A 27502-nucleotide genomic window follows, 5' to 3' on the forward strand; every position below is an offset into this window, starting at 1 on the left:
TAAAAGGAATTGTTATTTCTTCAAACAAAGGCATATTTATTCCTATAGAATAACTAATGCCAAATTTAAAAACTTACCGAACATAGGAAAAACACAATCTATGAAATATAAATTATCTTTCTATGTTTATTTCATAAACCAAACATGTTCTTAGATTCAAAGTTTAGCATTTAAAAACACTAAATTTGATTAAAATCAATAAAAAAAATTAACTTTTATATTTATTTATATATTTTTAAATGTGATAAATTATCTAAATTTAAATATATTACAAATATGGTAAAAAATTATTTAAAGCTTATATTAATAAAATAGAAATAGCAATTCTGGTTTTAAAAAAAGAATAATTATTCTTTCAAATGAAAGATTATTTATTTCCTTAAAATAACTATTTCTTTATTTAAAAATATATATATTATTTATTTCCTTGAAAATAACTATTCCTTTATTTAAAAATATATAGAAAAAAATTAATATTATAGAATAACTATATTTATATTGCATATCAAACAAGCCCTAACATTAATTACAATTCAAATTACTTAGTTTTTTGGGGAAAATAGCTTAATCAATTTAACCTGTCATTTTCTTAAACTATAAGAAAAGCAATCAACTTAGTTGCATCCAGTTACTTTCTACTTCATTCCCAAAAAAAAAAAAAAAAGTTAGATATCTAAAGCATGATACATGGACATTACATGATGGAAAAGTTTCAAGAATCGTAGGGACATCTTATAATTTAAGCAAGTTCAATTCTTCTCCAACATATTCTTGAAGAAAAAAGTAATAATTTTTGTTTTTGGTACCTCTTTCCAGGGTAAAACTGAATCTTAGTGGGACAAAGTCAAGAATATACATCCACCTTTAACCCTTGTTGAAAAATGTGTTTGAGTTGTTCAATCAAGTGATTAAATATGTTTATTTCTTACTCTAATTACATGGGGTTATGAAAGAATAATTAATTTGAGTCTGAGAACTCTTCTAATTACAGCTTTTTTTTGCATATCTTACCTAATAAAGCTTCTGATTAATATATTACATAATTAGATCAATCAAGGTAATTTTTATTGAAGTTATTCTACGGTTAGACACATTTATTAATTATTATAAAGGGTGAGAGTATGTTCAACAAAAATATCTCTAATTTGTTTTGGAAACATTCATGTAAATTCCTTGATAATATCAATGATATCCGTACCATTAATTCTATTACATATCCCATTTTTATTGGAATCAAGGATTTGATTATATTTTATAGGTGGGTAAGTTTCGGGGATACAATGATTAATTGAAGTAGTAGATAAGTAGCTATTGAAGCAATTAAGGAAGGGACTCAATTAATTGATCGATTAGTCTTCGTATGTTGTTCCTAATACGTGTTTATATTTCCTAATCGCATCTAAGCATGAAACACGCCCTTGTTTAATCCTATCAACATGCTTTTTGGTACAATTACCAAAATAAAAAATGAAAACATGCTTTTTGGTACATAATATTCTGTTAACTCTTCTGTGATACTATGCAATTTTAAGTCTCTCAAAGTCAAAAAAAATATAATCATGGGTAATCATTTTGGCTTCTTGACAAGTACATTAATCATCTTTAATTTTTAACCTCACACTGAGAATTTTTTTTTTATTAAAGTTAAAAAAAAAAAATGCCCCCCCTTAAAAGTATGAAGTAAAGCTAAGTTTTTTGTTTTGATTTTTTTATTTTAAGAAATTGCAATTTGGATAAAAAATTATTTTTATATAAATGCAGACAGATAAGCTGCAACTAAAATTTGTAAATCCTTGTATGCACTGTTCAATTTGTGTGCATGTGAAAATTCTAATAAATTACATATAAAAAAAATGGATGAGTAAAGACAAGTAATTTAAAAGGATCGTTTCTTGGAAATTAAAAACCAAAAAAAAAAACAAAAATATTAGTATATTTTTTCCTCAATATATGTATCTATATATATACAAGTAATCTTAAATAAGTTTTATTTATTTTTATTAAATTAATATCTACTTTTGACAATTATTACATCTCATCAAAAATTAAAATTTAAAATTTAAAAAATAATTAAACATGAATTTAGTAACTTATTAAAATGAAAATAAATCAATCAAAATCCGATAATAAAAAATATAATTTTAAATTTTAACTATTTAAAAACTAAAAGGGAAAATTTTAATATTTATCTTTATATAAAACATCAAATAAACATAGTAAAGGAAGATTATAAAGTAAATTACAAAACAGTCCTCTCAAATTTTAATTTTGTTTCATTTTATCCCCAAAAACATAACAACATGCAGCTAAGAGTAAAAATAATAAAATAAAAGAATAACAAATTTATCGTTTGAGGATCAAAATTTTCACAATATTTTAATGGAAAAACTTGCTTTTAAAAGAGATGATTACAGCTTTTAGAGTGGGGCATATAGATGCTATAACTCATATTGCAAAAGATTTTTGTTTTTTGAAATAAATAAATAAATAGCAAAAGTTAATTGATTTGCAAAATCTGAACCTTTCAGTGTGCGAAGTTCCCGGAAATAGGAACAAAACCCCACCGCACGATCAATTAGTGATTTTCATAACTAAAAAAAGCACTGAGTTATTATTATTGTTATTATTATTTTGGACAGTAAAAGAAGCATTGAGTTTACGTTTTAAAAAACAAGTAGCCAAAATATTATTTGTACAATTGAGAAACAAAAAAGTGCTTCTTTAACTTAAAGTGGCAAAGTAATGAAATGTAGCAAATTATATATGCAAAACTTTCATTTATTATTATTTAAAATTTTATTAAAAAAATACCAGAAAAAGGAAAATGACAACTTTTTTTTAGCTTGCCATCATCATGCAGTCAAAATCCATGGAAGCAATTAATTTCAACCGTTTGATCACTAGATTCCTCAAAATTAAGCTGTTTTTTTAATTTATTTATTAGAGTTACAATAATTTTCTACTTTTAAAAGGGGAAAAGAAAAAAAAAAAAGAAAAAAAAAAGGCATAAATCAAATCACGATTTCAAAAACGTAAATGTGAAAAGCATACTACCAAGCTGCCATAACAACCTGATTGGTCCCTCCAAATTATGTATAAGAAATTGATTAATTAAAATAACATTATAGTTTATGATATAATTTGGGTTTCTGATAAGTTCAAAGTGGGGCCTATTAAAAACATAGAGGACCCCACATAGCCTGCATGTATGACACGTGTAAAATTCAGTTGATCCAGCAAGAGATGTCCATTATAGGCCATACACTTCTTACAGAGAAATACTGCAACTTTCAGCCCTTTGCCACAAAACCCTAACTGGGCCACCATCACCCCAAATTCACCACCACTGTGGTTTGGAGTTTCATCAGCACCTCCTCTCTCCCCCCACTCATTAAATTCACCACCTCAACCCCTCTGTCTCTCTACTCCCCCACTTCCATATCTTCTTTCTTCTTCTTCTACTTCTTCTCTCTTCTCTCTTCTCTCTTCTAATACCCTTAATTTCCCTATAAACCTACTGTGTATATACCCTAGAAATTTAATTACAGCTTCCATTTTGATCTTTCTCTTCAATTCTCTTCATTTTCTCTTTTCAATTTTCTTTGCAATATAATTATATATATATATATATATATAAATACACAAACACATCCAGTAGTACTTATCCCAGTTCTGAGAGTAAAGAGAGAAATGGGACACCACTCATGCTGCAACAAACAGAAGGTGAAGAGGGGATTATGGTCACCAGAGGAAGATGAGAAGCTCATCAACTACATCTCTACCTATGGCCACGGCTGTTGGAGCTCTGTTCCCAAACTTGCAGGTTTATTATATATATAGTTCATTAATCTCTCATAATCCCTCTCTTTTTCATTTTTCTTTTTTTTTTGTTCTTTTATTTAATCAGTTTGTTATTATTAATTGCTTGAAATTAATAATAATTTAACCATTATAGCTTATTTCTTTGTTGAATTTGAACTTAATTTGCAGGGCTCCAGAGATGTGGAAAGAGTTGCAGACTAAGATGGATAAATTATCTTAGGCCAGACTTAAAACGTGGGAGCTTCTCTCCCCAAGAAGCTGCCCTCATCATTGAACTCCATAGCATTCTAGGAAACAGGTCGATATCTATATGTATATATATGTATATGCATCATGATCATCATGATCATTGTTTTATTCATATCATATTTCCGTGCAATTGCTGCAGATGGGCACAGATAGCCAAACATCTACCAGGAAGAACAGATAATGAGGTGAAGAATTTTTGGAACTCAAGCATAAAGAAGAAGCTCATGGCTCATGAAGCAGCTCATCATCATCTTGTTCCATCTTTAGCTGCAGCTTCCATTTCTGATCATATTCACAACCCTAGTTGTTCTGATCATCATGAAGCTGCGGCAGCTGCTTTCTTCACTTTCAATCCAAACCACCCTGATTTCATCAATCTCACCTCATCTCATCATCAATTGCAAGATCAACAACAGCTTTACTTATCCATTAATCAAACTCTCCGCAACATTAATCCTCAACACCAAGGATTATTATGTCAGAATATTAATAATGATGATGCGAATGATCAGCTTCAATTTGCACCTTCATTATCAAATTCTTCCTCCAATCCCTTTAGTTCTTCATGGTCAACTTTGGGATGTCAACTACCTACTCCCATTCAACAAGATCACCATCAAAATTTCTTCTGCATTAATAATGAAGCTTCACCTCCGAATTATGTCGGCGGCGGAGGAGGCGATAAAGAGATGATGGATATTCCAAGTGTTGCATTTTCATCTTGTGAGAATCCATTAATGGCTGCTTCGATCATGGATGGTAATAACTGCAAGGTCATGACAGCCTATTCATCATGTACTCCATCACATGATCATCATCAACTTGACCCACCATGTAATATTCCATCCACCGGCTCTTATTTGCAAGATTCGTTTGTGCCAAACACCAATAATAATCAAATGGACTACATTGAAGCCATCGTGTCATCATTACCGTCGTCGTCATCGTCTTCAACGTCTTCTTCTTCATCGTCGTCGTCATCGGCATTGTCACATTTACCAAGCAGCTGCCAATTCTTTTCAAACCCTAATCTGCTAATTCCATCAAGATGGGATGCCTAGAAATGGTTACTTGATGAAGGTATATCATGTATGGATTGTATTCATATATATATATATATATATATATATTTGAAAAAAAAAAAAAAAAAGATAAGATATTTGTTATATGTGTGGTTTGCATTTATTTCTTGAAGTTTTCATAAGTTAAATGCAATGCCCAAAATTGGAAAACCTAAATGTTGCTAGTTTCAGGCTCTTCAGTGAGTAGTTTCTGGGTGAAATTCCATAAATATGTAGCTTTATTCACATGTTAATCTCTTCCAAACATATTTATATATTTTTTATATTTCCCATTTCAAGTACTAGTGCATATATTTATATATATATGTGCATTTTCGCCCCAAATGGTGTACTCTATAGTATGCTTACTGCTTTTAATATTACTATATATATATATATATATTTTTTTTTTCATGGTCAGGAATCTTTCTCTTTATCTCTCTTTCAAGTTTCCTTTTAATTTTATTAATATAAATTTATGTGAGTAAGACATTCATATCAAACAAAAGCAAATTTAATTTCTATGCACTTTGATCAATTGTCAACTTTCAGAAATTAAAATTAATTTAAACCAAAAGAGAAGGGGAGGAGATTAATTAATTAGAGGTCACTTCCACTAGCTTATATAGATGAAAGCCTATAAGATCTATCATGTAAGTAGAACCCAACCAAATTACAACAAATACCCATATCGGTTGGTCCATTTGCTAAGGGGAGGTGCTTCCTTTCTTTGTCAATCAAGATAGAGTTTAATTTTTATAGAGAGCACTTTGGAGTTTTCTAACTTTTAAATGCACCAAATTGAAGTGGGAAAGTGTACCTTTAAGGTCGCATGGAGAGAGACTAATATAATTGTACGTAAGCTGCCTAAACATATCCTAACCTCGTCAATACCAAAAAAAAGAAAAAATATATATATATATGTATATATATTAGATATGATGATGAACAACTTAATTGTAGAGAGAGAGAGAGAGAGGGAGTATTCACATAATTTGTATAGATAGATTTAGTATTATATTGGATCGTTATTTTTCATCATTTTCACTAAAAAGACATTAAGAAAAATTGGACATGATAATATACAACCTTTGTTAATCCGTACCACTAGTCACGGTGCCATTGACATGCTTTTTCCACTTTACAGCTTGTGAGATTCCCGAATTATTACACGCGTAAAAATCATAAAAATAATAAATAAAATAAAATAAATCCGTTGAAACAATTAATAAAATAATCGTATAAATATCTAGGGTCAATTCCATCTTTTATATATTAATTTGTTTCCATTTGCAGACATTTCCTTTCAAAATACATGATCTCATTTCTTTATCTAACACATTTTTTATTTATGACACCTTTTTATTTTTCTTAACTTTTTCATCATCCTTGTCACTGAAAGTAATTGCATCACCAATTAAAATACAACAACAAGTTGTACACCAATTTTGTACCGACCATATAAATTCACGTGCCAACTAATTAATTATCATATGCTTATTTTATCCCTTGTATATTACGCATTTGAACAATTTTCCAAAACACAGAATCTTTTTTTTATATAAAATGACTTCGTTTTGTTTTTTTTCTTTCCCTTGCGTAATATGATTACGTATTAGATGATGTAAAACTATAATTAAGTACATAAAAATTTTCCAGATAGATTATAAATTATTTAAATATTTATAAAAGAATATTGCAAAAGGCAAATAAAAAAAAAATCTGCAAAAGAATAATTTTATTATTTAAGTATTTATCATGAACCAAGTCAGACCCATCATCAATACTGCCAAAAGAGTGAGTACAGAGTCGGCCCATTCACAAAGATCCAATTCGACATGGACTACAATTCACACAGAAATCTCCTGTAATTGTCCACGTTTCATCCGCAGTGGATGTACGTTTGGAAACTTACCCATCCCAAATAATCAACATCCTATTTGAAATCACCATTAACATCTTTATATTTATTATTATTATTATTATTTTTTTCCTTCCCAAAGCATATATATGTAACATCATAATCTGAAATTCAAAACTTCAAGGTTATCCTCAAGGAATAAAACGAATTTGTGTTCCACCAGTATAAAAAGGCCCCAGAAGGTTATCAAGGGTACATTAAACCAAAATGGAAACAATAAGTTCATCTTGGTTTGCCAAGTCCTACACTTGGTCACCATCTAAGGCAAGCTTCTACACTTTTGATTCATCTTAAAATAAACGAGATGACCATAGACACAGACGCTAAGCCGTAATCCTTGATCGACCTTTAGCAATTCTTCGAGCAATTACCCTCCTGCCACCCTTGGTTGCCTTGCTGTTTATGTGAATTAGTGAAACAGTTAGGCATGATAAATATATACGGTATATAGATCATTTTATAAGAAATTAAATATCAGAAAAAAGCGAAAGCACTAAAAGGCCCTACGATATAAATCCAAAAAGGATATTAAAGACAAAATGTGCCTTCCAGTCGACTAGCTACTAACCTAATTCCCAATTTAAAACTAACACTAAACCTTAACGTAGGAGTTCAATTACTTCTAATTGGTCAAGGATCATAAGTATTAGGAAGCAAGATCCAGAAGGTAGACAAGTAATAATAGGTTAACTTAGTTACTTTGTGGCAAATATCCTAAATTTGCAAACTTAAATGTACTAGTACATTATAAATTTGTATGGCAGTAAGACAAAAACAAAGCCAAAAGCAAATCATAAATTATTATATTTGAGTAAGCAGAATATTCTACATTGAGGGAGAGAGGGGGATACCGAGCAAAGAATCCATGGTTCCTCTTTCGCCGAATGGTGCTAGGTTGGAATGTCCGTTTTGGAAATAAGAGCATTGGTTCTGATGAAGAGTCATTTGCTGAAGGACAGACAGAAATAAAAGAGAAATCACAAAAAATAGGAATGACCATTAATGGGAAGCAATTTTTTCATAATTGTTCAATTTCCCCTATGGAAGTTGATAAAATACAAATGAATATTTCCTCGACAATAAAAGCTACAACACAATAGGAGGTTTTAGCGAACAAAAATAAAAACATTGACATTGGCTCATAATAATGAGCATTCTTTTAGCAGAAAGCCGCATGAATTATAACAGAAAAACCTGAATACCCAAATTTCATGATTATTTCATATTAAACATTGTTAAGGACATGTTTGGTTTATAAAGAAGCAAATTATGGTATCCCAACATTGAGGTAAACAACAGAATGAGATTGTTACATGGCACTTTCCCAAAATTCCATTATGATTTTATAAGATAATACTGGCTTCACTCTTCGGTTACATCGATACTATATAATATCTTTAGTTTTTTCAAAAATCACCAGCAATAACCATAGTCCATCCAACTTCAGCTTAGAATATCACAAATAAAAGCCATATAAGTCCATTTTATCCACCAAGGAACCCATCTTCAGGTATCAATTAAACTACATTTCAATACCCAAACATTAAACTCAGATTTCCAGGTTAGTTTTTGTTATCTGTTTAGAAACATAAGAATCACTTCTTTTCTTTTAATTTTTTTATGACATATAGAAATTAACTAATTTTGGTATCCATTTCTTCATTTTCTTAATGAAGTTGGTTCTTGCCAAATAGAGTTTAAGAATCTATAATATCAACTAGTAGTTAATAAGATAAGGGATACGAATCAGAAAAATTCTCGAAACAGATCGTAAAAGCAAATACAAGTGATAAAAATCGAGATTCAAATCTTGTACAACCTAAAAATAACAAATTCAAGTGCTCAGCTATCAAGAAGATATGCATTCTGGAATAGCAGCAAATGGAGAGCTCGAAATTCTAAAGCCCAGTTTAAACAAAGCTTAATCGTTGCCGATTCTTCACTTCTCAGGCCCAAAAATAGCGCAGGGCATGATCAAATATATGATTTTCCACACAACTCTATGACCCAAAACATTCTCATCCTTGGTAGATTAAAACGCAAATTCAATTATTTTGTCGCATTTCTAGGCAACCAATGAGCGATAAGAGCATTATTTCCCTACATTTTACGGGGAGCCAAACAGGACAGAAAGAAAATGGCAAAAAAAAAAAAGAAAAGAAACAGAGAGAGAGGAAGTACCGTCCGGCAAGAAGAAAGGGAGAGATGGGAGGCCACAAGGGTAAAGAAACCCTTGGGAATCGAGCTTAGTGAGGGATTGGGCATCAGTCTGCTGCAAATGAATGGAGGTCTGTTGGAAGTTAGAGAGCGATGATGGGAACTGCAGCTTCCGTGTGATCTCGATGCCGTTCGATACGAAAGGCGAAGTCGAATTCGGGTTCTGGTGAACCAATGGTTTGGATAATAACCGGTTCATCAGAGAAGCTCCAGTTCGAATTAGGGTTTTGGACGCCATTTTTTCTTTTGAAGAAAATAACCTCCACTTCTCTCTCTCTCTCTCTCTCTCTCTCTCTGTCTCTGCTAAAACCCTTTTACAACTGGAAGACGACCTCCTTATCCAATGTTTCCTCCAAATCTATAAAAACGACAACAATTTCATGGAGAACGACATTTGCAAAACACCAGTTTTTTGTGTTTATTTATTTTTGCAAAAATAAAAAATATAATTAAATTATTGATCATTACAATTGTTTTATATTTTCATCATTATATATAAATATGTATATATATTATTTTTATTTTTATTTTTATCAAAATTGATTTATTAGCTTACAGCCTATACGGGTCTAGTTGATACTCTCTTAAGTAAGTGGGGGCCATTTTTAAATGATAACTCATAATTGCAAAAGGCAAAAATAAACTTAGAAGAGGTTTTATTTACACTTCAATATGATGACAAAAACAAAAGAGTAAATTTTTTGAATTAAATTCCCAGAGTGTAACATTCCCAGAGATAACATACCAAGAAACGTTTTTCCTTTTTTCTATTTTTGTGACGGTTTTTCTTTTTTCTTTTACTATTTTCATATTTATAAAGTTATTGTTTTCCTAGCTAATTAGAAAAACCTCTTTAGGTCGCCTAAATCAATAAAGATTTCATTTGGGGGGTGTTAAAAAATAAAAGTTAAAAGACTGTAACAAATAGCAAGAAACCAACCCAATTCAACCTATATTAAAATTAAGCCAAATATATAAAGCATCCACTAAGTTACAAGCTCTTTCAAGTTTTTGCTAGTAACGATAAAGAAGACAAACTGGCATTTTTAAAACGTGCCAAATGGATTACAGGAAGCATTTGCTCCACAATTGAAATAGAAGACTTTAAACAAAGAAACAATGGAAAAATAAAACCAGCTACTAGTAAAAAGCAAAATTACAGAAATCGTTATCAACTCTTCATTGGCAACTAAATATCAGAACTGCAGACCCAAAAGAAAGAAGAAGAAAAAAAAAAACAACAAACAAAAAAAATGTCAGCACTTTAAAATGTACACGATATCATGCTGTGGACTAAGGATGCCTATTGCTCTTGCTGAAGTGCAGAGGAAATCCAGTCTGATGCTGCTTTATGAATTTCCGACTCAACATGTGGAGAAAGAGAGAATGGAGTTACTGAAACCTACAACTCAAAATAATTCAAGAATCAGCCACCAAGAGAAGTAATTGGAAATATTATTTGAACCTCAATCCATGATGGCAAAACATCATGAGCAATGACACAGTAAAATTCGAGTCTTTTACGACATCTGGTTTCATTATTAAGAAATCAGTAGCGGCTTGTTTTGTTTAGATTATGGTTTTAAAATAAATTCTTCAGATCCGATCCTGTAACATAAGATGGAGTTTCAACTCTCAAGGGAAGCAACCAACCATCATTAACAATTTTTATATAGAAATTTAATTCCCCTAAGACTAATGAGATTACTAATGAAAATATTTCTGACGCTTCAAACTTACAAATCCATTTTCAAGTGCTCTGAAATCCAGATCCTCGTCTGTGTCACTTTGCTCCTTATCCAGAAACTGTATACATAAAGTTTATGAAAATTCTAAAAGTTACCAGAAATTCAAAACAGCAAGGGCAATCCAAACAAACAAACCAACAAGAATAAGTGAAATTATAGATCTAAAAGTAAAATTTCTAAAAGATATGTTATAAGCAACTAAGAGGAAACTAACTACTACTCAGAGAAATTGTTTCACAGCAAGTCCAAAACTTATTTTCCTTTACCTCTAGTCGGAAGTACTTTTTCACCCGCTCCGAGTTAGGTTTTCCTGCAGCTCCAACAGATTCAATCTCCACAACATTCTTCTTTTGCGTGGTCAAGCGGCGAGCTGCACCCTGAGGAAAATCTTAAAAAGAAAGTCACAAAAAGTGCACAACAATTCTTACTACTGGAAAATAGTTCATGCCCAAATAAAAATAAATAAATACAGAAAGAAAAGAAAAAGGAAAGAAAGAAAGAAAGAAGAAAAAATGAAATTCATAGATAATAGACAACAATGTCAGCAGTTTAAAAAGGGGCTACTCACAGCAGCTGAGGCATCTCGACCAAGCTGTGCAAGCTGCAAACCAAGACTCTGTTGATTAGACATGAAATGTCCAGCAGGATATCGATTTGCCGAAACAGCTTGCCAGTTAGGAGTGGATCGCCACATACTTTGCTTGGTTAGTTTAAACCCCTGTTGAGGAAAGAAAAAAAAAAAAGTATTTACCAATACATATTGGAAGAAAGACACATGATATCCAAACAAGATAGTCATATCCTGACACTGTCACGATAACTGATGAAGATTTACTGGAGAGAAAACAACCACACACACACACACACACACACACACACACAAAAGAGTAATTTAACAGAAAAATAGATGTAGGCCCACTTCTTTCTCATTAAATGGGAGGTGGTCCAACAAAAGTTAGACTAGATGTTCACTGGGGCAAGAAGGAAAAAAGTTAGACAATCAGGTTTGCTAATTCTATGTAGGGAAGAAGAAAAAAATGTACATGTAGAAGTTAAAAGGCACTGAAATAAATAGCAAACTTCGATTAAGAGGAACCAAATACAAATGAAGCTAATCCTAAGTTACACTGGCGATTCCACGTAAGAAAAGAAAATTAGGTATTATCAAACTACAATGGGGAGTATTAAACTGAAACTCCCCAAGTTTCAACCATCTCCCAAAATCCCTCAAGTATTTAACCGTAATGCATGATTAATGGTCAGAATATCTCACTCAAAATGCATTGCTAGAACTCTTTGGTACTTCAGAGATTACAAACAAATTTCATACCAAAAGAAAGTTGAAATTAACAGTGAAAGAGCACCAAAAAGAGTGCTTCTAACACATTCACAGGTAAAGCTTAATACCTGTATAATCAAAGAAGCACTATAACGCTCAAATCATCCCTAAAAATGGTACCCACTTTACAAACTTTTGTATCATCAACCAAGATAAAGAAAAAGAAATAATATCACCTTTTTGGTTTTGAAAATAAGATTGCATATGTGTATACAATTATCTCAGCGCTTACAAGAAAAATTCTTAAGACAGCTATTAAGATGTGAATTGAAGGATAACCACAACTGTCAATGAAAAAGATTTAATTTAAATAAAGAAAGCCTTTTGCATTCTGAAATTGTTAAATTTTGTATAAACTGTAGTCTTTAATCAGTTTGCATTCTAACAATATATCACGATAATGTTTTATTAGAAAGCAAATATGATACTTTATAAACACAAACCTTATTTGATGGCGGTGATGTTGGAATTTCTACATTCAGAAAGCAACTCTGGGGAAAAGTTCCCTTTTCAATATCCCTAATAACTGCACTGATCAAAGGCAAACAGACAGCAACTGCATCTTTGAAATCACTTTCCTGACTTTCATCCTTCTTCCTACAATAGATTACCAGACCAAAGATTCATTACCGGCAGTAGTAAGTGAAAGTAAACGAACTCCATATGGGAAAGGATTACCAACTCACCAATTCAGGGATATTGACAAAGATGGTATACCACATAATAATGCCTCTCTAGCTCCCGCAACAACACCAGAGTAAAATCTGGTATGTGTTCAGATTTGAAATAAATATTAGCTTTAAAAAACTTCAATAGACGAATTAAAATATTATTAAGCAGGAATTACATACAGGTGAACACATCACAACTTACCCATGATGGCCACAGCTTGAGCCCCGATTAATACCGCTAATTACCTGAAATCATATTGCATAAGAATACCCAGGAAATAATCGATACCAAAAATTATCTAGCATCTAAAAAATGACAGCACAAATGCTAACCAGCCAAGGTTTTGACCAAGAAAACAGTGCCCCAGATAGTGCTAATGAAACACAATCCACAGGTGTCCCTGATAAAAAGAATCATCACAAACCTATTACTATCAAATGACCACAACCAAAACCCAGACCATGCATCAAAAGCGCACAATCCTTCAGACATATATGACATACTATAAATATCAAATAAATCACACATAACAAATAACTATAATGGCTTCACATAGAGATTACAGATTTGATGGTTCCTTGCAGAAGTAAATTATGTTAATAACAAAAGCCACATGACATATGCCAAATCTTATAAGCTAAAACAGCTTCAATTATACACAAAATTTAACTAAAGGTGGCCAGATTTCACCAACGCATGATAATAGCAACAATTCGTAATGCAAAATCATGAAACACTGGCAGCAAATTAGAATTTCATGGGGGGTAAACACCGCATGATGAAGTGTATGGGAGATGTGATTCTACCTGAAACTTCATAAGCCGTGGCACCAACAATTTCAGCGGAATTCACAGCAACCGTTTCTCGGAGAGTCACAGAATGACCCGAGACCGATTTGTCCCTAGAGAAACCAATTTCACGTATGGAAAAAGTTACAAAATATTCACAGATTCGATACCACAAATGCAAGAAAACCAACACCCATATGCCAAAACGTAAAAAGGAAAACATCTAAAAAGGGGGCAAAAAAAAAAAAAATTCAACAACAACAACAACAATAATAGTAATTTCCACAAACCCAAATGGCAAATAAACTAGAAATTACAAAGAAAAAAATGAAAAAAAAAAATCAAGAATTGCAAAGAACCCACGATTGAGGAGCGCAGACATGGACATTGTACAGGCCTTGAGAAACAAGAGCTTCAACAAGGGAGGTAAGACCAGGGGAGTCAATCCCATCACCATTGGTGATGAGGATAATAGGCTTAGAAGTATCATTGGCATCTACAACTTCAGCAGAAGAAGTAGAAGAAGAGGGGGGTTGTTGGGTGGAGTCATCAGCGTCCTTGGATTGGTTTCCTCCTCCCCCTCCTTCTTCACCAGCCTTCCTGCTAAGAAGAACCTCTTGTAGATTAGAGACCAAACCCGGAGGCAAGAAGTTGTTCTTCACAGAAGTCGAAGTCATAAATACAGATTACAAAAAGAAATTATAAAAAAAAAAAAAAAATGAAAGAAAGAGAAAAATTTTCTTGGATAGCTCTGGTGTTTGGATAAGTGGAAAAAAAGAAAAATCAAAATCAAACCCTAAACGGAAACAGAGAAATAGATAGATAGAGAAGGGAAAAGAAAAGGAAGGCAAAAAAGAGGTGAAAATGAAAAGGGGGTAGAGAAGAGAAATTTCTGAGTACTGTGTTGCGTTGTGTTGTGAAGGTAATGTGTTTGATTTTATGATTGTGTGGAATGTGGATAGATGGACCGCTTCTAACGCTCTTTCCTTTATTTTTGGCCCTCTTCCTTTCTCAGACATCTGCTTTTGTTTCTCTTTTTTTTCTTTTCTTTTTTTTTTTTTTCCTAATAATTGAATTAAAAAGTATGTGGATTTTTTATTTTTTTATTATTTTCAATTTTTTGTTTTACTTTTGCCTTTTTATAAATAATGGACAATTCAAAAAAGAAAAAAAAACTCTTTTTTTTTTTTATAATTCCTATTTGATTGACATGAAAAGCTAAAGTTTTATTGTATTTAAATCAAAGTAAGAAAATAAGGCAAGCTTTAATTTAATAAGCTTGGAATTTAATTGAAGGGAGAGCTATAGATGTGATAAATAAGTATACTAGTTTATATATATAACCATGTGTATCATGGTAATTAATGCTCCATCTGATGCTAATAGATCATAGATTAAGTCAATTAATTTATTCTCCAACTTTAAAATTTATAATTTAATTATGGCATATATGATTTTGTGGATCAGGTGAGATGAGGACATATATACTATATACATATATATATATACATATAAGAATAAACAAAATCAATTTCCAAGTTTAATCAATACAGATAGTTTAGATCTTTATATTTTTAAATTATCAATTTATATTTTTAAAGTAATTTCAATTTCATACACTCATAGTTTATGAATGAAATGGATAAATATATTAAAAAAACAAAGGCAAAATAATTTATTGTGAAGAAAAAAGAAAAAAAAAATGATCAAATGGTTAGACACAGTCAGAGTCTAAATGGGATAAGTCAAAGGATGTGATATGAATTGAAAGGAAGCAGCATTGTATTTATTTCTTTATTTTATTTTTTTTTTTTGTGGGTAAATTAGATTTGGAAATGTCATTATAATAAAAACAAAATTACGTCACCATCTATTATTAGACGATGACTTTTATGACCTTAGCTAGCTGTCTCTCCAAAGATGGTAACTTCTACTTGAAGCCCTTAACGTACACGTGGCGTCTCACCATTTGGCATGATAAACCTAGTGAAATGAAAGGATTTGCATGCCACCATGGCCCTCCCCTCTTTCTAGCTCTTGCATTTGAAAGCAGAGAAATCTGAGGGTGTGGGATTTATGAGTCTCTTAGTTGGTATACCTGTTTTCCTTTCTCTTTTTAATTTCATCCCCTTTTTCTTATTATTTATTTATTTTAAATATATATATATACATATATATATATTTCCTTAAAATTTATAAATAAAATTAAATAAAATAAAAGTAATTTATACCCAACTTGCCCCCCCTTATTCCTCAAAGATCTATACCATGATTGAGAAAAAAAGAAATCAGATTTTCCTAAGTTTGAGTTGTAGATTCCCCCCACTCATGATTTTGATTAATTGTAATTACAAACAAAAAATAATAATTTTAATTAACCAATGTGGACCCTATTGGAAGAGAAAAACTGTGGCTGCCACGTTGTTGGAATCTAATGACCTTTGGAGTTCATTATCTTCTATTCTTTTCGTATTCTTCATCGGATTAGTTGTATTATGAAAGTAGAACTTTTCTGTATAAAATTTTTCATAATAAAACTTCTTAAAAAATAATTTTTGTTAAAAAAGTTAATATGTATTTGGTTTTAGATTTTTGGATTTTTCATATAAGTTAACAAATAAATTTTTTTCTAAAAAAAAACTTAAATTTTTAATTTTTTAAAAACAATTTAAATTTTTTTTTTTTTACAAATAAATATTTGTCGACCGTTATTAAATATATTTTAAATTATTCTTGCGCTTTTGGATGGAAAAAAAAAATTATATCAAACAGATGTATAGATTAATTCTAACAGATGTATAGATTAATTCTACTGCTACTGTTGTATACATTCTGGTTTTTACAGAATTTCGATAAGATATAAATCAAAATAATTATATATAAAAATCATACAAAAATGGATATATGGTGTTTAAAATGTTGACCAGTTTGACAACAAAAACAATGGGTTTGAGTTTGAGTGGTGTGTGTATAATCATTTATTTATTTATTTATTGTTTTTTGTTTTTGCAAACGCTTATAATTTTCAAGTATTAAAATATTATTTATATATATATATATATATATATATACGTGTGTGTGTGTGTGTGTGTTATATTTTCATGGTGTAAGCATTTGTAAGTTTTAATTTGTATATGTCGTTAAACAATATGTTGCTTGAAAAAAAAAAAATCAAACAATATGTTATCTCACCATAACAAATTATATATATTAATGAATGGATCTAATTTAACAACATAAAGCTATTAAAATTAATAGAAGAAAAAGAAGCTGCCAATGAATGAGTGGCTGAATTTGTTAGTTGAAAATAAATTAAAGTGGGCAGTGGAAGGTGGTAGTTGAATATCATAATCATATTCATATTCAAGCCAATTAAATTTCAAACCTTAATGTGACAATCAAACATCTATTTAGTAGTCTCCATCCATGTTTCTTTTTTTTTCTCTTGTATTTTTTTAGTTTATGTATTATTACCACTCTCCTTAGTAACATTATTCAATTGATAGTTTTATTCCATTTATGTAACTACCTATTTTGTTAGAAAAAACAACACCACATCAATAAACAAAAATGTTTATTAGATTATTATGACTTTTACTAAACATATTGTTTTACTTTAGTGACTTATTAAAGATATGGAAATTTCTTTTCCAAAAAAAGGTTGAAAATTTGAACACTTTTTAAATACTAAAAACAAAAAATGGAAAAAAAAAAAAAATTTCCCGCAAACTAAAAATATGACCCAAATGGACCTAAATTGGGTAAATTGTTAACTACACAAGCCCATCGAAATGATCCAGAACCATTTTGAGGCCCATGAATCAACCTCTTTGTATATATTATTTTATTTTTACTTTTTCTGTTCAATCCATTGAACGACATCGTTTCGCAGTGGCTTCCTCGAAGAGCAAAGGATTTTAGGTCCGTCGAGGCGTTGGGTTGGGGGGAGAGTGTACCAGCAAAGCCTGTGTGAGTGTGTCACCCAAATCCCAAAATTGTTAAAAACTCTTCATCTCCCGCTCACGCCATGCCAGGGGAAGGTTAGGGCTCACTGCAATTCACTCTTTTTTCCGCCATTTTTTCGCATCAACAAAATTTCAATTTTCTTTTTCTCTTTACTTTGATTTTCGACTGCTATGTTCGATTTTTCTTTTCTTTTTTCTTTTAATAATTTTTATCCTTTTTTTTCGATTTCATTATCATAATACAGTCCCATATGATTTTGAATTATAATTCTGTATTTATTAAAAAAAAAAAAAACCAGTTTTTGGGACTTGTTGTTACAGAGAAGAAATGGAATTTTAGTAGCTAAAGGAGTGGTCTGAAGGATGAAAAATTTAGAAACAAAAGGAAAATTGGAGTGGTTTGTGTGTGGAATGAATTCGAGGCTTATTGGAAATTTATATTTCAGCTGAAATGCAATGTTTTTTTTTTTTTTTTTTGGAAGCATTTTTTGCCTGAATTTCATATATTCTTTGACGAGCAATGTGTATATGTCCTGGTTTTTGGCTTAATGGATTGCACTATTGGGATGCAGATATGGACCGTCGAAAAGAGAGGATGAAAAATGAATGTAAAAAGATTATGGATAGCATAAACTCAATGTCATTTGTAAATCTAGATGATCAACGAGTGCAATCACTCGTGATGATGAGGGAAATAGCTCGTGGAGTTGTCCATAACCGAGTTGAAAAGGTAAAGGGAGAGAGTACAGCATGTGGGAACTTATAGTTTCACTTTATTTTTTTGGGTTGTATCAGGTGGATTACTCTTGTGATTGTTTTGATTATTCTTTTTACAGGTTACTAAGAGTGATGTGAAAAGGGCATTGTCCTCGAGTATCGAGAAGATGGTAAGTAATGTGTTGTCATTGTTATTTTGGATGGTATTGTTTGTCTGATTGAAGATAGTTGTGCAGGTAGGTTCGTGCAGGGATGTCATTGGCATTCTAAGTAGGATGTCCTGTGAAGGCTTGGATGACCAGCAATTGCAATCATTAATGCAGATGAAAGAAATTGCATTGGGGATTGTTAATAAACGAGCTAAAGTGGCAACAACCGAGCATCGTGAACATGGAGAATTGGTATGGTTGCAAGCCAGAATGTCATTTATCTATTTTTTTTAGTACAACATGCATTTTTTTTTTTTTTTTTTTGGGAAAAAAAGAAAGAAAGAAAAAAGAACAAAAGTGATACGGTAAAAATTTACAGGTTGATGGAACTGATTTACAGATTGTAGAGAATGAGGAAAATGGGGTAATGAGCATCAAAGATGTTGACATTGGAGAAGTACAAAGAATAACGTTTGCAGATGAACTGCTGGAGGAGGAATCAAAGTTAAATCACAATGATGGTCAGAATGAGGATAACAGAAGCATTGTGGGTGAAGAAACAAATACAGTCAATGGGGATGTCCAGATTGAAGGGGCAGAAGGGATGATGCTTGGAGACATACATCTAGAGGTGGATACTATTTCAAGAAATGCAGATGGTCAAAATGAGCTCCAGGAAAGCTTCGCTAGTGGGGAAAGAGATGCTCGTGATGAAGTGCAGATTGGACAAGTAGAAGGGATGATGTTTGAGGATGAGCAACTGGTGGTGGAGGCTGAGTTCAGAACTGAAGACGGTCAGAATGAGCTGCAAGACAGCCTGCTTTGTGGGGCATCTCAAACATGCAATGAGAATGCGCAGATAAAAGGTGTCAAATATGAGCCACAGGATGTAGAAGATGAATTGAAAAATGGAGATTGTAAGAATGAGGTGGCTCAATTGTTGTTACCGTCATCCCTTCGGCGCTCTCTTGCCTGGCCTCCCGGTGGCAGGATAACGTTAGAGTGGGTAAAGGACATGATGTCCACCCTCGAGCAGTTCACAAAGGAGGACTCACCATCAGAATTTTCGTCTGTCATGCCACTTGATGTGGTTGATAAATTAATTAATACTGCTTCAAGTATTCTAATCATGGAACCAAACTGTGTGGAAGTTGGTTGTGACGGAGAAGATTCGAGAGTTGTTGTAGTTGGTGATATTCATGGACAGTTTCATGATCTACTCAATCTCTTTAAACTTGCTGGATTGCCCTCTGAGAACCAATTTTATGTTTTCAATGGAAATTATGTAGATAAAGGAGCATGGGGATTGGAGGTTTTCACTGTCTTGTTGGCTTGGAAGGTAAGATGAAGATAGTGATACTTGTGTCGGGTACCCTTTGTTGCGTCGTTATGCTGTTTTATCTTGGTCTTTCTATACTCTCTAGTTCCTGTTCGTCCAGGCAAGTGGCATGCTAATAGTATTGGTATTGGTATTGGTATTGTTGGTATTGGTACCGTACTTGCTATTGGTATTGTTATTGGTATTGCTATTGGTATTGCTATTGGTATTGCTATTCCTATACCTATTATTGCTATTCCTATTCCTATTGATATTGCAATTGGTATTGCTATTCCTATTCCGATTATTGATATTGCTATTGGTGTTGTTATTGCGATTGGTAATTGGTATTGCTATTCCTATTCCTATTATTATTACTATTTCTATTGGTACTATTCCTATTCCTATTCCTATTATTATTACTATTGATATTACTATTGCTATTACTATTGCTATTCCTATTCCTATTCCTATTATTGCTGTTGCTATTGGTATTGCTATTGCGATTGGTAATTGGTATTCCTATTCCTATTGCTATTCCTATTCCTATTCCTATTGTTATTCCTATTCATATGCCTATTCCTATTCCTATTGCTATTCTATTGTTACTATTACAATTACAATTACTATTACTATTACTATTATTATTATTATTATTATTATTATTATTATTATTTTTATTTTTGGGATTCAGTTATCTCTTTTATAACTGCCCATTGACTTAGAGGTGTTTTTTCTTGGGGGGAGGGGAGAATACTGAAAAGGAATTTTGCCTATTATGTTTTATTTTCTATATGAAGATAGTCTACTTACGGTTATCCCATCTATGATTTTCCAACTAGAATTTCTTTTTTTTTTTTTAATTGTTTTTATTTTATTTTAGGTTTTGATGCCTTCTACAGTATGTCTACTACGTGGAAATCACGAGTCCAAACATTGCACGTCAAGATATGGTTTTGAGCAAGAGGTCAGGGCCAAATTTGGTGATCAAGGTGAATATGTTTACAATAAGTGCCTGGAATGCTTTAAAGAGCTCCCTTTGGCCTCTGTAATAGCAAGTTGTGTATACACTACTCATGGAGGGCCTTTCCGAAGTGTACACTCTGCCTCTTTCCAAAGGTCGAAGAGGAAGAGGACACAAAAGCTGGAACTCGGTTCATTGGAAGACTTGTCTATAATAAAAAGATCTTTTATAGATGCTCCGAGTAGAGGTTCGCATGTAGTATTGACTGATATACTGTGGTCAGATCCATCAAAGGAAGATGGTCTAGCAGAGAATGCAGATGAAGGATTGGGTTTGTGGTGGGGTCCTGATTGCACTGAGGCTTTTTTAAAACAATCCAAGTTAAAGGTAATAATATTTATAACATAGCAAAATGATATGTCGGTGAAACATATAATTGTCGCATGCACATTTGTCTGTTTGCATAATGAGTTGAATGAAGTTATCTGGACAGATAGCTTATAAAAGTATGTAGCAATTGTTATGCACTATGTTAATATATTGAAATTTGTTTGTCAATATTGCTTTATTATTTTTATTGTGCCTTTCAAAGGACTTCTGTTTAGGTGTCCATGATATTTTGGTTTAGTCATTTGTGATTTCTCCATTATGTGACATTGTGAATGGTTTATTCTGCTTAGTAACCAACTAATGAGTTGTGATGATAAGTTAACCTTGCTTTTTGTTGTCATAATAGTTGATCATAAGATCACATGAAGGCCCCGACGCAAGGGCTGGTCAGGATGATTTTGGAGATATGCTATGTGGGTACAGCACAGATCATGTTGGAGAATCAGGGAAACTATACACTTTGTTTAGTGCGCCAGATTACCCACAGGTTTTGGTTCCTTTCTCTAGCTTGCATCTTTTAAATTACTTTGTTTCAAGTAATTTCTGAGGTCTATGCTAATTCTTTATGCAACTGAATTTACTATGTCCTGTACAAATTTACGTGAGACTAAATTTATGTCTTTTGCTACACTTTATAGCGATGAAACCAATTAATGTTCATATTTAATAGATGTTAATCCTACCAAAGATTTGTAATTTATCTTAGACTTGGTTTATTTAATGCAGTTTGGTGAAAAGAGGTATAATAATGATGGAGCATATGCTGTATTGAAGCCCCCTCATTTCGAAAATCCTTCTTTCCACTCATTCAAAGCCGTAGAAAGACCAAAGGTAAGTAAATGTTTTCATCATATAAAACACAAAAACATTTCTTTTGCTTTTGTCGTGGGTAGAAAGTGAGACGGGAGAAAAGATCTTATGGACAAAAAATTAGATTAAAGGAAACTAAAAACAAAAAATTATGGGGTTGACACCTAGCTCAGTGAAATGCATTTAAACTTTCTACAGTTAAAATATCACACAGAGATGGTCCCTTCAGAAGCTTGTTTTGTGCCTTTGACTCTGGTTAACGCTGCATGTGTGCAACACAAGCATTTAATTATGTGTACTTCACAGGTGGATCCTTTTGTTGCTGTGGATATTGAAGACGTAACCTATACCGGTGAACGGGAATGGACTTCAATGGTAAGTTGTTTTGCTTGCTCAAGAAAGTTTGCTTTTTTATACATATTTTCCTTTTTCATTTGCTTTTAACCTTTTTTTTTCTTCCTATGTTGAACATATTTTATACATTCTTTGAACATTGTATTACTGCTGGGTTAAATCAAAATAATCCAACTTCACCAAATCTTTGTTGTACATAAGGAAAAGACATGCGAGGTTGCAAAATTAAGATTATAAACATTCTATTGGACCAGCTTCAACTTCTTAGGTTTTGGAAGTAAACATGTGATTAGGGTCGACACCAAACCTTGAAACTTGATTTCTTCAATTGGTCATTCAAACAGGCGTCATTCACACACCAATATTTTATTGTTTTATGGGAGAGACCACCTAATTTCAAGTTATAAACTTATATGTAATCTATTGTGAATATGCAACTAAACTTGGTGAAGAGCACTCCAATAGTTGTAAACTTGATAGAGGAAATGACAACTTTGATGAAATATTGTTAAATGCATGTCTTTTGAACATGAATAATCCTAATGGGTATCTATTTGCTTTTTGTATACGCATGTGCTATCTGCAACTGATGCAATCTGTTCGTCTCAGATGAGAGTTCCAGCTGGGATGAGCTCTAGAATTGACTTTGAGGCATTGGGCATTTCAAATCCCCCTTCGTGGAGTGTTTTATTGACAGATGATACAGGTGGCACCCAAGTTGTCGAAGTTCCAAAGGCTCCGGTGGTGGAAGGACTGCCTCTGTCTTCCAACTTGCAGGTGATAACATTTTGTTTTTGGGTTGGTCATTCTATCTTTTATTATTATCAATCTAAAATACTCTAGGTGTTTGAATGCAGGAGCCTCACAAGGCTGCATATGAGTACTTCTTGGAGCTTATAGCTGCCCTGAAGCATATGCTTTCGACAAGAGTGAGTTGCTGATGCTGTTCCTTTCATTTTAATCTCTCTTTCAATTATATATTAAGATTATTATTATTATTTTTTTTTATTTTCTTTCTTTTTTGGACCAGGTGATTGAGAAAGGGAACTGCGAGTCATTTGTACAGAGGCGACAAAATTAGGTGAACTTGAAGATAGTGTAGTGTACATGAAAACATGCCATTAAACTACCAAACATACAATCATTGGTATTGGTGCTGTTTTAAAAAAAATAAAAAAAAAATACGACGAAGTAAGATTTGTTTGTATAGAAAATTTTTGGTTCATGTGATTAGAATGCAAATTACCAGGCAATAGAAAGACTGTCATCAATTCCAACAAAGTCTGGTTTTTTAGAAAGATTTTTACAATGCTGACCGGATAGATTGCGTTAGACATCTTGAATTATTTATCTGTTAAAAAATAACATTCGAAGCTGTATAAATAATCAAATTTTGTTAAACAATTAAAATCTATTGTCATCCCAAGTGATTGTGATATGCTTTTTGACCCATCTTCGATGCTGGCTTAAATCAAAAAGTAACAGATTGTCGCGTACGCAATCTTCCGCAGCTGTTTTGTCGGTAAAATTTTATATTAATTACCATAAAAGAAAACTACAACATTGCAGCCATTCTCACAGCTTGCCTGGTCTTCTTATTTTTTTCCCATTTCCCTTTTTTTGGCTACACTGCCTCTATTTTCTCTTTACCTTCAATGTCAGCTTAAGCAGTTAAATTTTGGACTCAGTTAAATTTTGGACTTTCTCATCAACGTGCCCCCTAAACAGAATTAACAGTTTTTGATACCGACTGATAAAAATCCTAATTTGAGCAATTGCATTGCTTTTGAAACTTTTTTTTTTTTGGTGGTTATTTATATGATCAAAAGCTTGTGTTGCAACCTAGAATATGACAAAAGTCTTTTGTCATTAATGTCTTCAATTAGCGACAGCACTTCTTTACAACTTACACATTTGCTACAAAGAATAAGAAGTGCATAATATCATGAGAATGGACCTGACCTGCCTCACTATCATCACTGCATTACATTTAAGTCATCCGTGTTACTCAAGTCATCTAGCCTTTTCCGTTTTGAAGAACCTTTTCTTCTAATCTTTCGTGCTTCTCCAACTACATCCATTAAACATTCATTCACTGCATTCTTCACTTCGTCAAGTAACTTCTTATCTCGACAATCCATCCTATCAGTTGAAAATGAATCTGCTATGTTTGCAATTTCTCTCATAGCAGCAACCTGTAAACAATGGTAACTAGATATATAACCCAAAATGTATTTGTAATGACTTATAAACATCAGTTGACTGATTATGCATATTGACTTACCGTCCTCTGAAACTCAGACTCCAATGATTCAGGTCTTCCCACAAATTTGCGCGTAATTCTCCCATACCATTCCATGTAATTGCTTTCATCAACACCATCTTCACCTACCATGATATAAAGCTCACGCTCCAACCACTCCCTAAGCTCTGACTGCACTTTCCCTTTGGCTTCTGATTGCACATCCTTCGTCAAGTCTACCCCTTGATCAAGTGCACGAATCTTTCTTTCCCATCGCTGGACATCCTTTGGGATAGGTTGGGGCATGCCAAACTGCCTTAGGCAACGGTCTGGCAGGTGTCTTTCTGCCTTGTCAAAGCATACTAACATAGTCTTTGATGTCCGCAAATTTAAATGATTCTTTATATCTTCCGGTATAACTGTACAGTCTAAATCTGTATATGGAAGCCATTGAACCTGTATGTTCAGTTGTTAACAACATACACAATTTGTTATCTTCAGATCAATGTATAATCATATATGTCAAGCAATCATGTATTTGGACTTACATCACAAGGTTTAAGGGAATCTAATGCCTTGCGGTAGGACACTATATTAGAGTTTGATCTCGATCCACTTTGTCTTCCTTTCCACCTGAGTGCATAGGGAAATGAACCGTGGTTCGGCTCTTGATTCATCTTTGGTTGGCCAACCTTCAGGCGATAATAACTCCAACACTACAGGAAGCAATACATCATCAAAGGGAAAATTTTAATTGAAAGCAAATAGACAGAAAAGAGAGAAAGAGTGAGGCAAAAGAGAAGAAGAAAAAAACAATGTGTCTGTTACCTGCAATAATGTCAAAGAGCCACTAATAGTGCTTTGAGATTTGAGGGAGGCGTTACCAAGAGCTCTGTAGAGAAATGCCAATGCAGCAGCTCCCCATGCAAATTTTCCAGCTTCATCGAAATTTTCAAACAATGGAAGATACATGACAGATACTTTGTTCCCAGTTGTTGTAGAAAATATTGTACTGCCTACAAGATATAGGAGGTAAGCACGGGTATGGCGCTCAAGTTTTTCAATCGGTGCATCTTCAGGACATTTAGAAAAGCACTCTTTCAACCAAGTTAGCTTCAACATTCCACCATTTAGGTCCTCTGGTACTTTCCCTAATAGGTTTTCACAAACTGAGCTTGGTGTCTTTGATGTCACACCTATAACAGGTTTTCCATCAATTGGTAGCCCAAGTAAGAGTCCAACATCTTCAAGGGTTATTGTCATTTCTCCAACGGGCAAGTGGAAAGTATTTGTTTCTCTCCTCCACCTTTCAACTAGTGCTGATATGAGTGAATTGTCTAGATAAATTGTGGGAATCAATCTGAAGTATCCAAAACCAGCCTTCTCAACCAACTCAACTTGTTTAGGTGTGAGCTTCCACTGCTCAAGCATCGATGTGTGTTCATGACATCTAAGCACACCTCGCTCCTAAACATGTGGTAGTGAGATTATGACCATAAATAGTTTCCAGATACTGGAAAATTTTCTTACAAATACAAGGAAAATAAATAAAGACAGAAATCTCATCCAACCTGTCCATCCCAAACTGCTGAAGAGACATGGCTATCTTGATCATAAAGTACAGACTTATCAACTGGACCAGGATCTACGTTAGACGCCATTTGAGCAGCTAACAAAAGCAATTCAAAATACAAAGGAAAGAAAACAAAATAAAAATTAGATCCACAAATTATCTCAATGGCTTTGCATTAAGAGATATAACAGCGCAAATTCTCTGTAATCAACGGATAACAATTGTATTGAGTTTAAGGGTAGTAAGTATAGAAACTTTAAGTGGCTTGGCTAAGGTTGAAGACTAATTAGCTTGAACCACAAAGACAAGTTAACCGTAATTCAGCTTAAGATGACTAAGTCGAAGGATATGCAATAAAGGATCCAACAAAATACCTTATTGCCTTGCATTCTGAATGCATGAGTTAGGCCGCATTGAAACACACAGATGCAACCACTCAAAAAAGTATCAGTGTGTTTTTACCAACAAGACCGGATAGTTAAGAATATTGATAAAAGTCACTAAATTTTGTCAATGTGATTACTCTCCCTTTTAGCTCTAAATTGTTCCTAAAGAAAGCATTTCTTGAACTGTTCAAGCAGATCTGAATTGCAATTTTTTTGTTTTTCTATAAGTTTCCTTCTTAGACCAGGTTTTCATTTTCTTCTCCTTGTCAACATAATTTGCACTTTGCTAGTGAAGAAAAATAATTCCTTTGGACAAAAATTCAGGGGCAGCAAAAATAAATTTTCCTCACTGACATCAAAATTGGAAACAGAACATTATCATATCAGAGATCAAGTCTGCTAGTGAACATAAAAGTTGAAAGCCCAATATGATCCCAAAAATTGGGGAAAATTTGAGCCACAACTGGTGCAATTACTTTTTGACATAAAGAACAAAACTTTCTCAGTCAAAAAGTTTTTATCTTTATCTTGAATGCTATTTCGCACATTTTCCCACGAATCAAACAGAAAACCCTATAAAGAAAAAATAAATAAATAAAACCTAAAAATAACCTAAAATAACAGCTTAATAAATAAAATAATACACTTACCAGAAAAAGCAGAGCTGAATTTCGGGAAAGTATCGGAAGTCTAACGACCTTGAACAAGACGATGAAACCTTCGAAACGACGACAATGGAGTTGTCGTGTGCTCCGATGCGATTCAGTTTTGGAGGTCGTAGAGAGCCCAGTGGATAAACTCCAGAGATCTCAAAAAT

The 27502-nt window shown here is 32.7% G+C and overlaps 5 protein-coding genes across 9 annotated transcripts; 2 read left to right on the forward strand and 3 right to left on the reverse strand.

Moving 5' to 3' along the window:
• The first annotated feature begins 3299 nt into the window (after positions 1-3299).
• Positions 3300-5431, forward strand: LOC107425254 (transcription factor MYB26). The gene is made up of 3 exons (XM_016035211.4): positions 3300-3823; positions 3991-4120; positions 4211-5431. Exons 1-3 carry the CDS (start codon positions 3691-3693, stop codon positions 5130-5132), a joined length of 1185 nt encoding a protein of 394 aa, XP_015890697.1. The 5' UTR covers positions 3300-3690; the 3' UTR covers positions 5133-5431.
• A 1653-nt stretch (positions 5432-7084) lies between these two features.
• Positions 7085-9642, reverse strand: LOC107425257 (large ribosomal subunit protein bL34m). 2 transcript variants are annotated; one of them, XM_048478938.2, is made up of 3 exons: positions 9235-9642; positions 7883-8001; positions 7085-7449 (listed from the first exon to the last, which is right to left on the reverse strand). In XM_048478938.2, exons 1-3 carry the CDS (start codon positions 9506-9508, stop codon positions 7402-7404), a joined length of 441 nt encoding a protein of 146 aa, XP_048334895.1. In that variant the 5' UTR covers positions 9509-9642; the 3' UTR covers positions 7085-7401. The 2 variants fall into 2 exon arrangements, with proteins under 2 accessions (XP_048334895.1, XP_015890701.1); XM_016035215.4 differs by having other exon boundaries at positions 7905-8001; positions 9235-9629.
• Positions 9643-10195: 553 nt separating this feature from the next.
• Positions 10196-14809, reverse strand: LOC107425255 (uncharacterized). The gene is made up of 10 exons (XM_016035212.4): positions 14181-14809; positions 13836-13930; positions 13362-13429; positions 13231-13274; positions 13044-13121; positions 12801-12954; positions 11587-11736; positions 11285-11395; positions 11011-11076; positions 10196-10672 (listed from the first exon to the last, which is right to left on the reverse strand). Exons 1-10 carry the CDS (start codon positions 14492-14494, stop codon positions 10574-10576), a joined length of 1179 nt encoding a protein of 392 aa, XP_015890698.2. The 5' UTR covers positions 14495-14809; the 3' UTR covers positions 10196-10573.
• Positions 14810-17695: 2886 nt separating this feature from the next.
• Positions 17696-23765, forward strand: LOC107425251 (serine/threonine-protein phosphatase 7-like). 3 transcript variants are annotated; one of them, XM_016035208.4, is made up of 12 exons: positions 17696-17857; positions 18355-18512; positions 18619-18669; positions 18736-18900; positions 19049-19987; positions 20850-21317; positions 21667-21807; positions 22047-22151; positions 22437-22505; positions 23094-23261; positions 23342-23413; positions 23515-23765. In XM_016035208.4, exons 1-12 carry the CDS (start codon positions 17845-17847, stop codon positions 23563-23565), a joined length of 2400 nt encoding a protein of 799 aa, XP_015890694.3. In that variant the 5' UTR covers positions 17696-17844; the 3' UTR covers positions 23566-23765. The 3 variants fall into 3 exon arrangements, with proteins under 3 accessions (XP_015890694.3, XP_015890693.3, XP_024931976.3); XM_016035207.4 differs by having other exon boundaries at positions 17697-17857; positions 19028-19987; XM_025076208.3 differs by lacking the exon at positions 17696-17857 and having other exon boundaries at positions 18439-18512; positions 18740-18900; positions 19028-19987.
• On the reverse strand, positions 23644-27489 carry LOC107425252 (protein MAIN-LIKE 2). 2 transcript variants are annotated; one of them, XM_048474765.2, is made up of 7 exons: positions 27336-27480; positions 26674-27258; positions 26298-26395; positions 25555-26193; positions 25275-25442; positions 24769-25182; positions 23644-24679 (listed from the first exon to the last, which is right to left on the reverse strand). In XM_048474765.2, exons 3-7 carry the CDS (start codon positions 26385-26387, stop codon positions 24461-24463), a joined length of 1530 nt encoding a protein of 509 aa, XP_048330722.1. In that variant the 5' UTR covers positions 26388-26395; positions 26674-27258; positions 27336-27480; the 3' UTR covers positions 23644-24460. The 2 variants fall into 2 exon arrangements, with proteins under 2 accessions (XP_048330722.1, XP_015890695.2); XM_016035209.4 differs by lacking the exon at positions 26674-27258 and having other exon boundaries at positions 27336-27489.
• Between the last annotated feature and the right edge of the window lie 13 nt (positions 27490-27502).

This window comes from Ziziphus jujuba, chromosome 1, assembly GCF_031755915.1.
Source record: "Ziziphus jujuba cultivar Dongzao chromosome 1, ASM3175591v1".
Lineage (NCBI taxonomy): Eukaryota > Viridiplantae > Streptophyta > Magnoliopsida > Rosales > Rhamnaceae > Ziziphus > Ziziphus jujuba.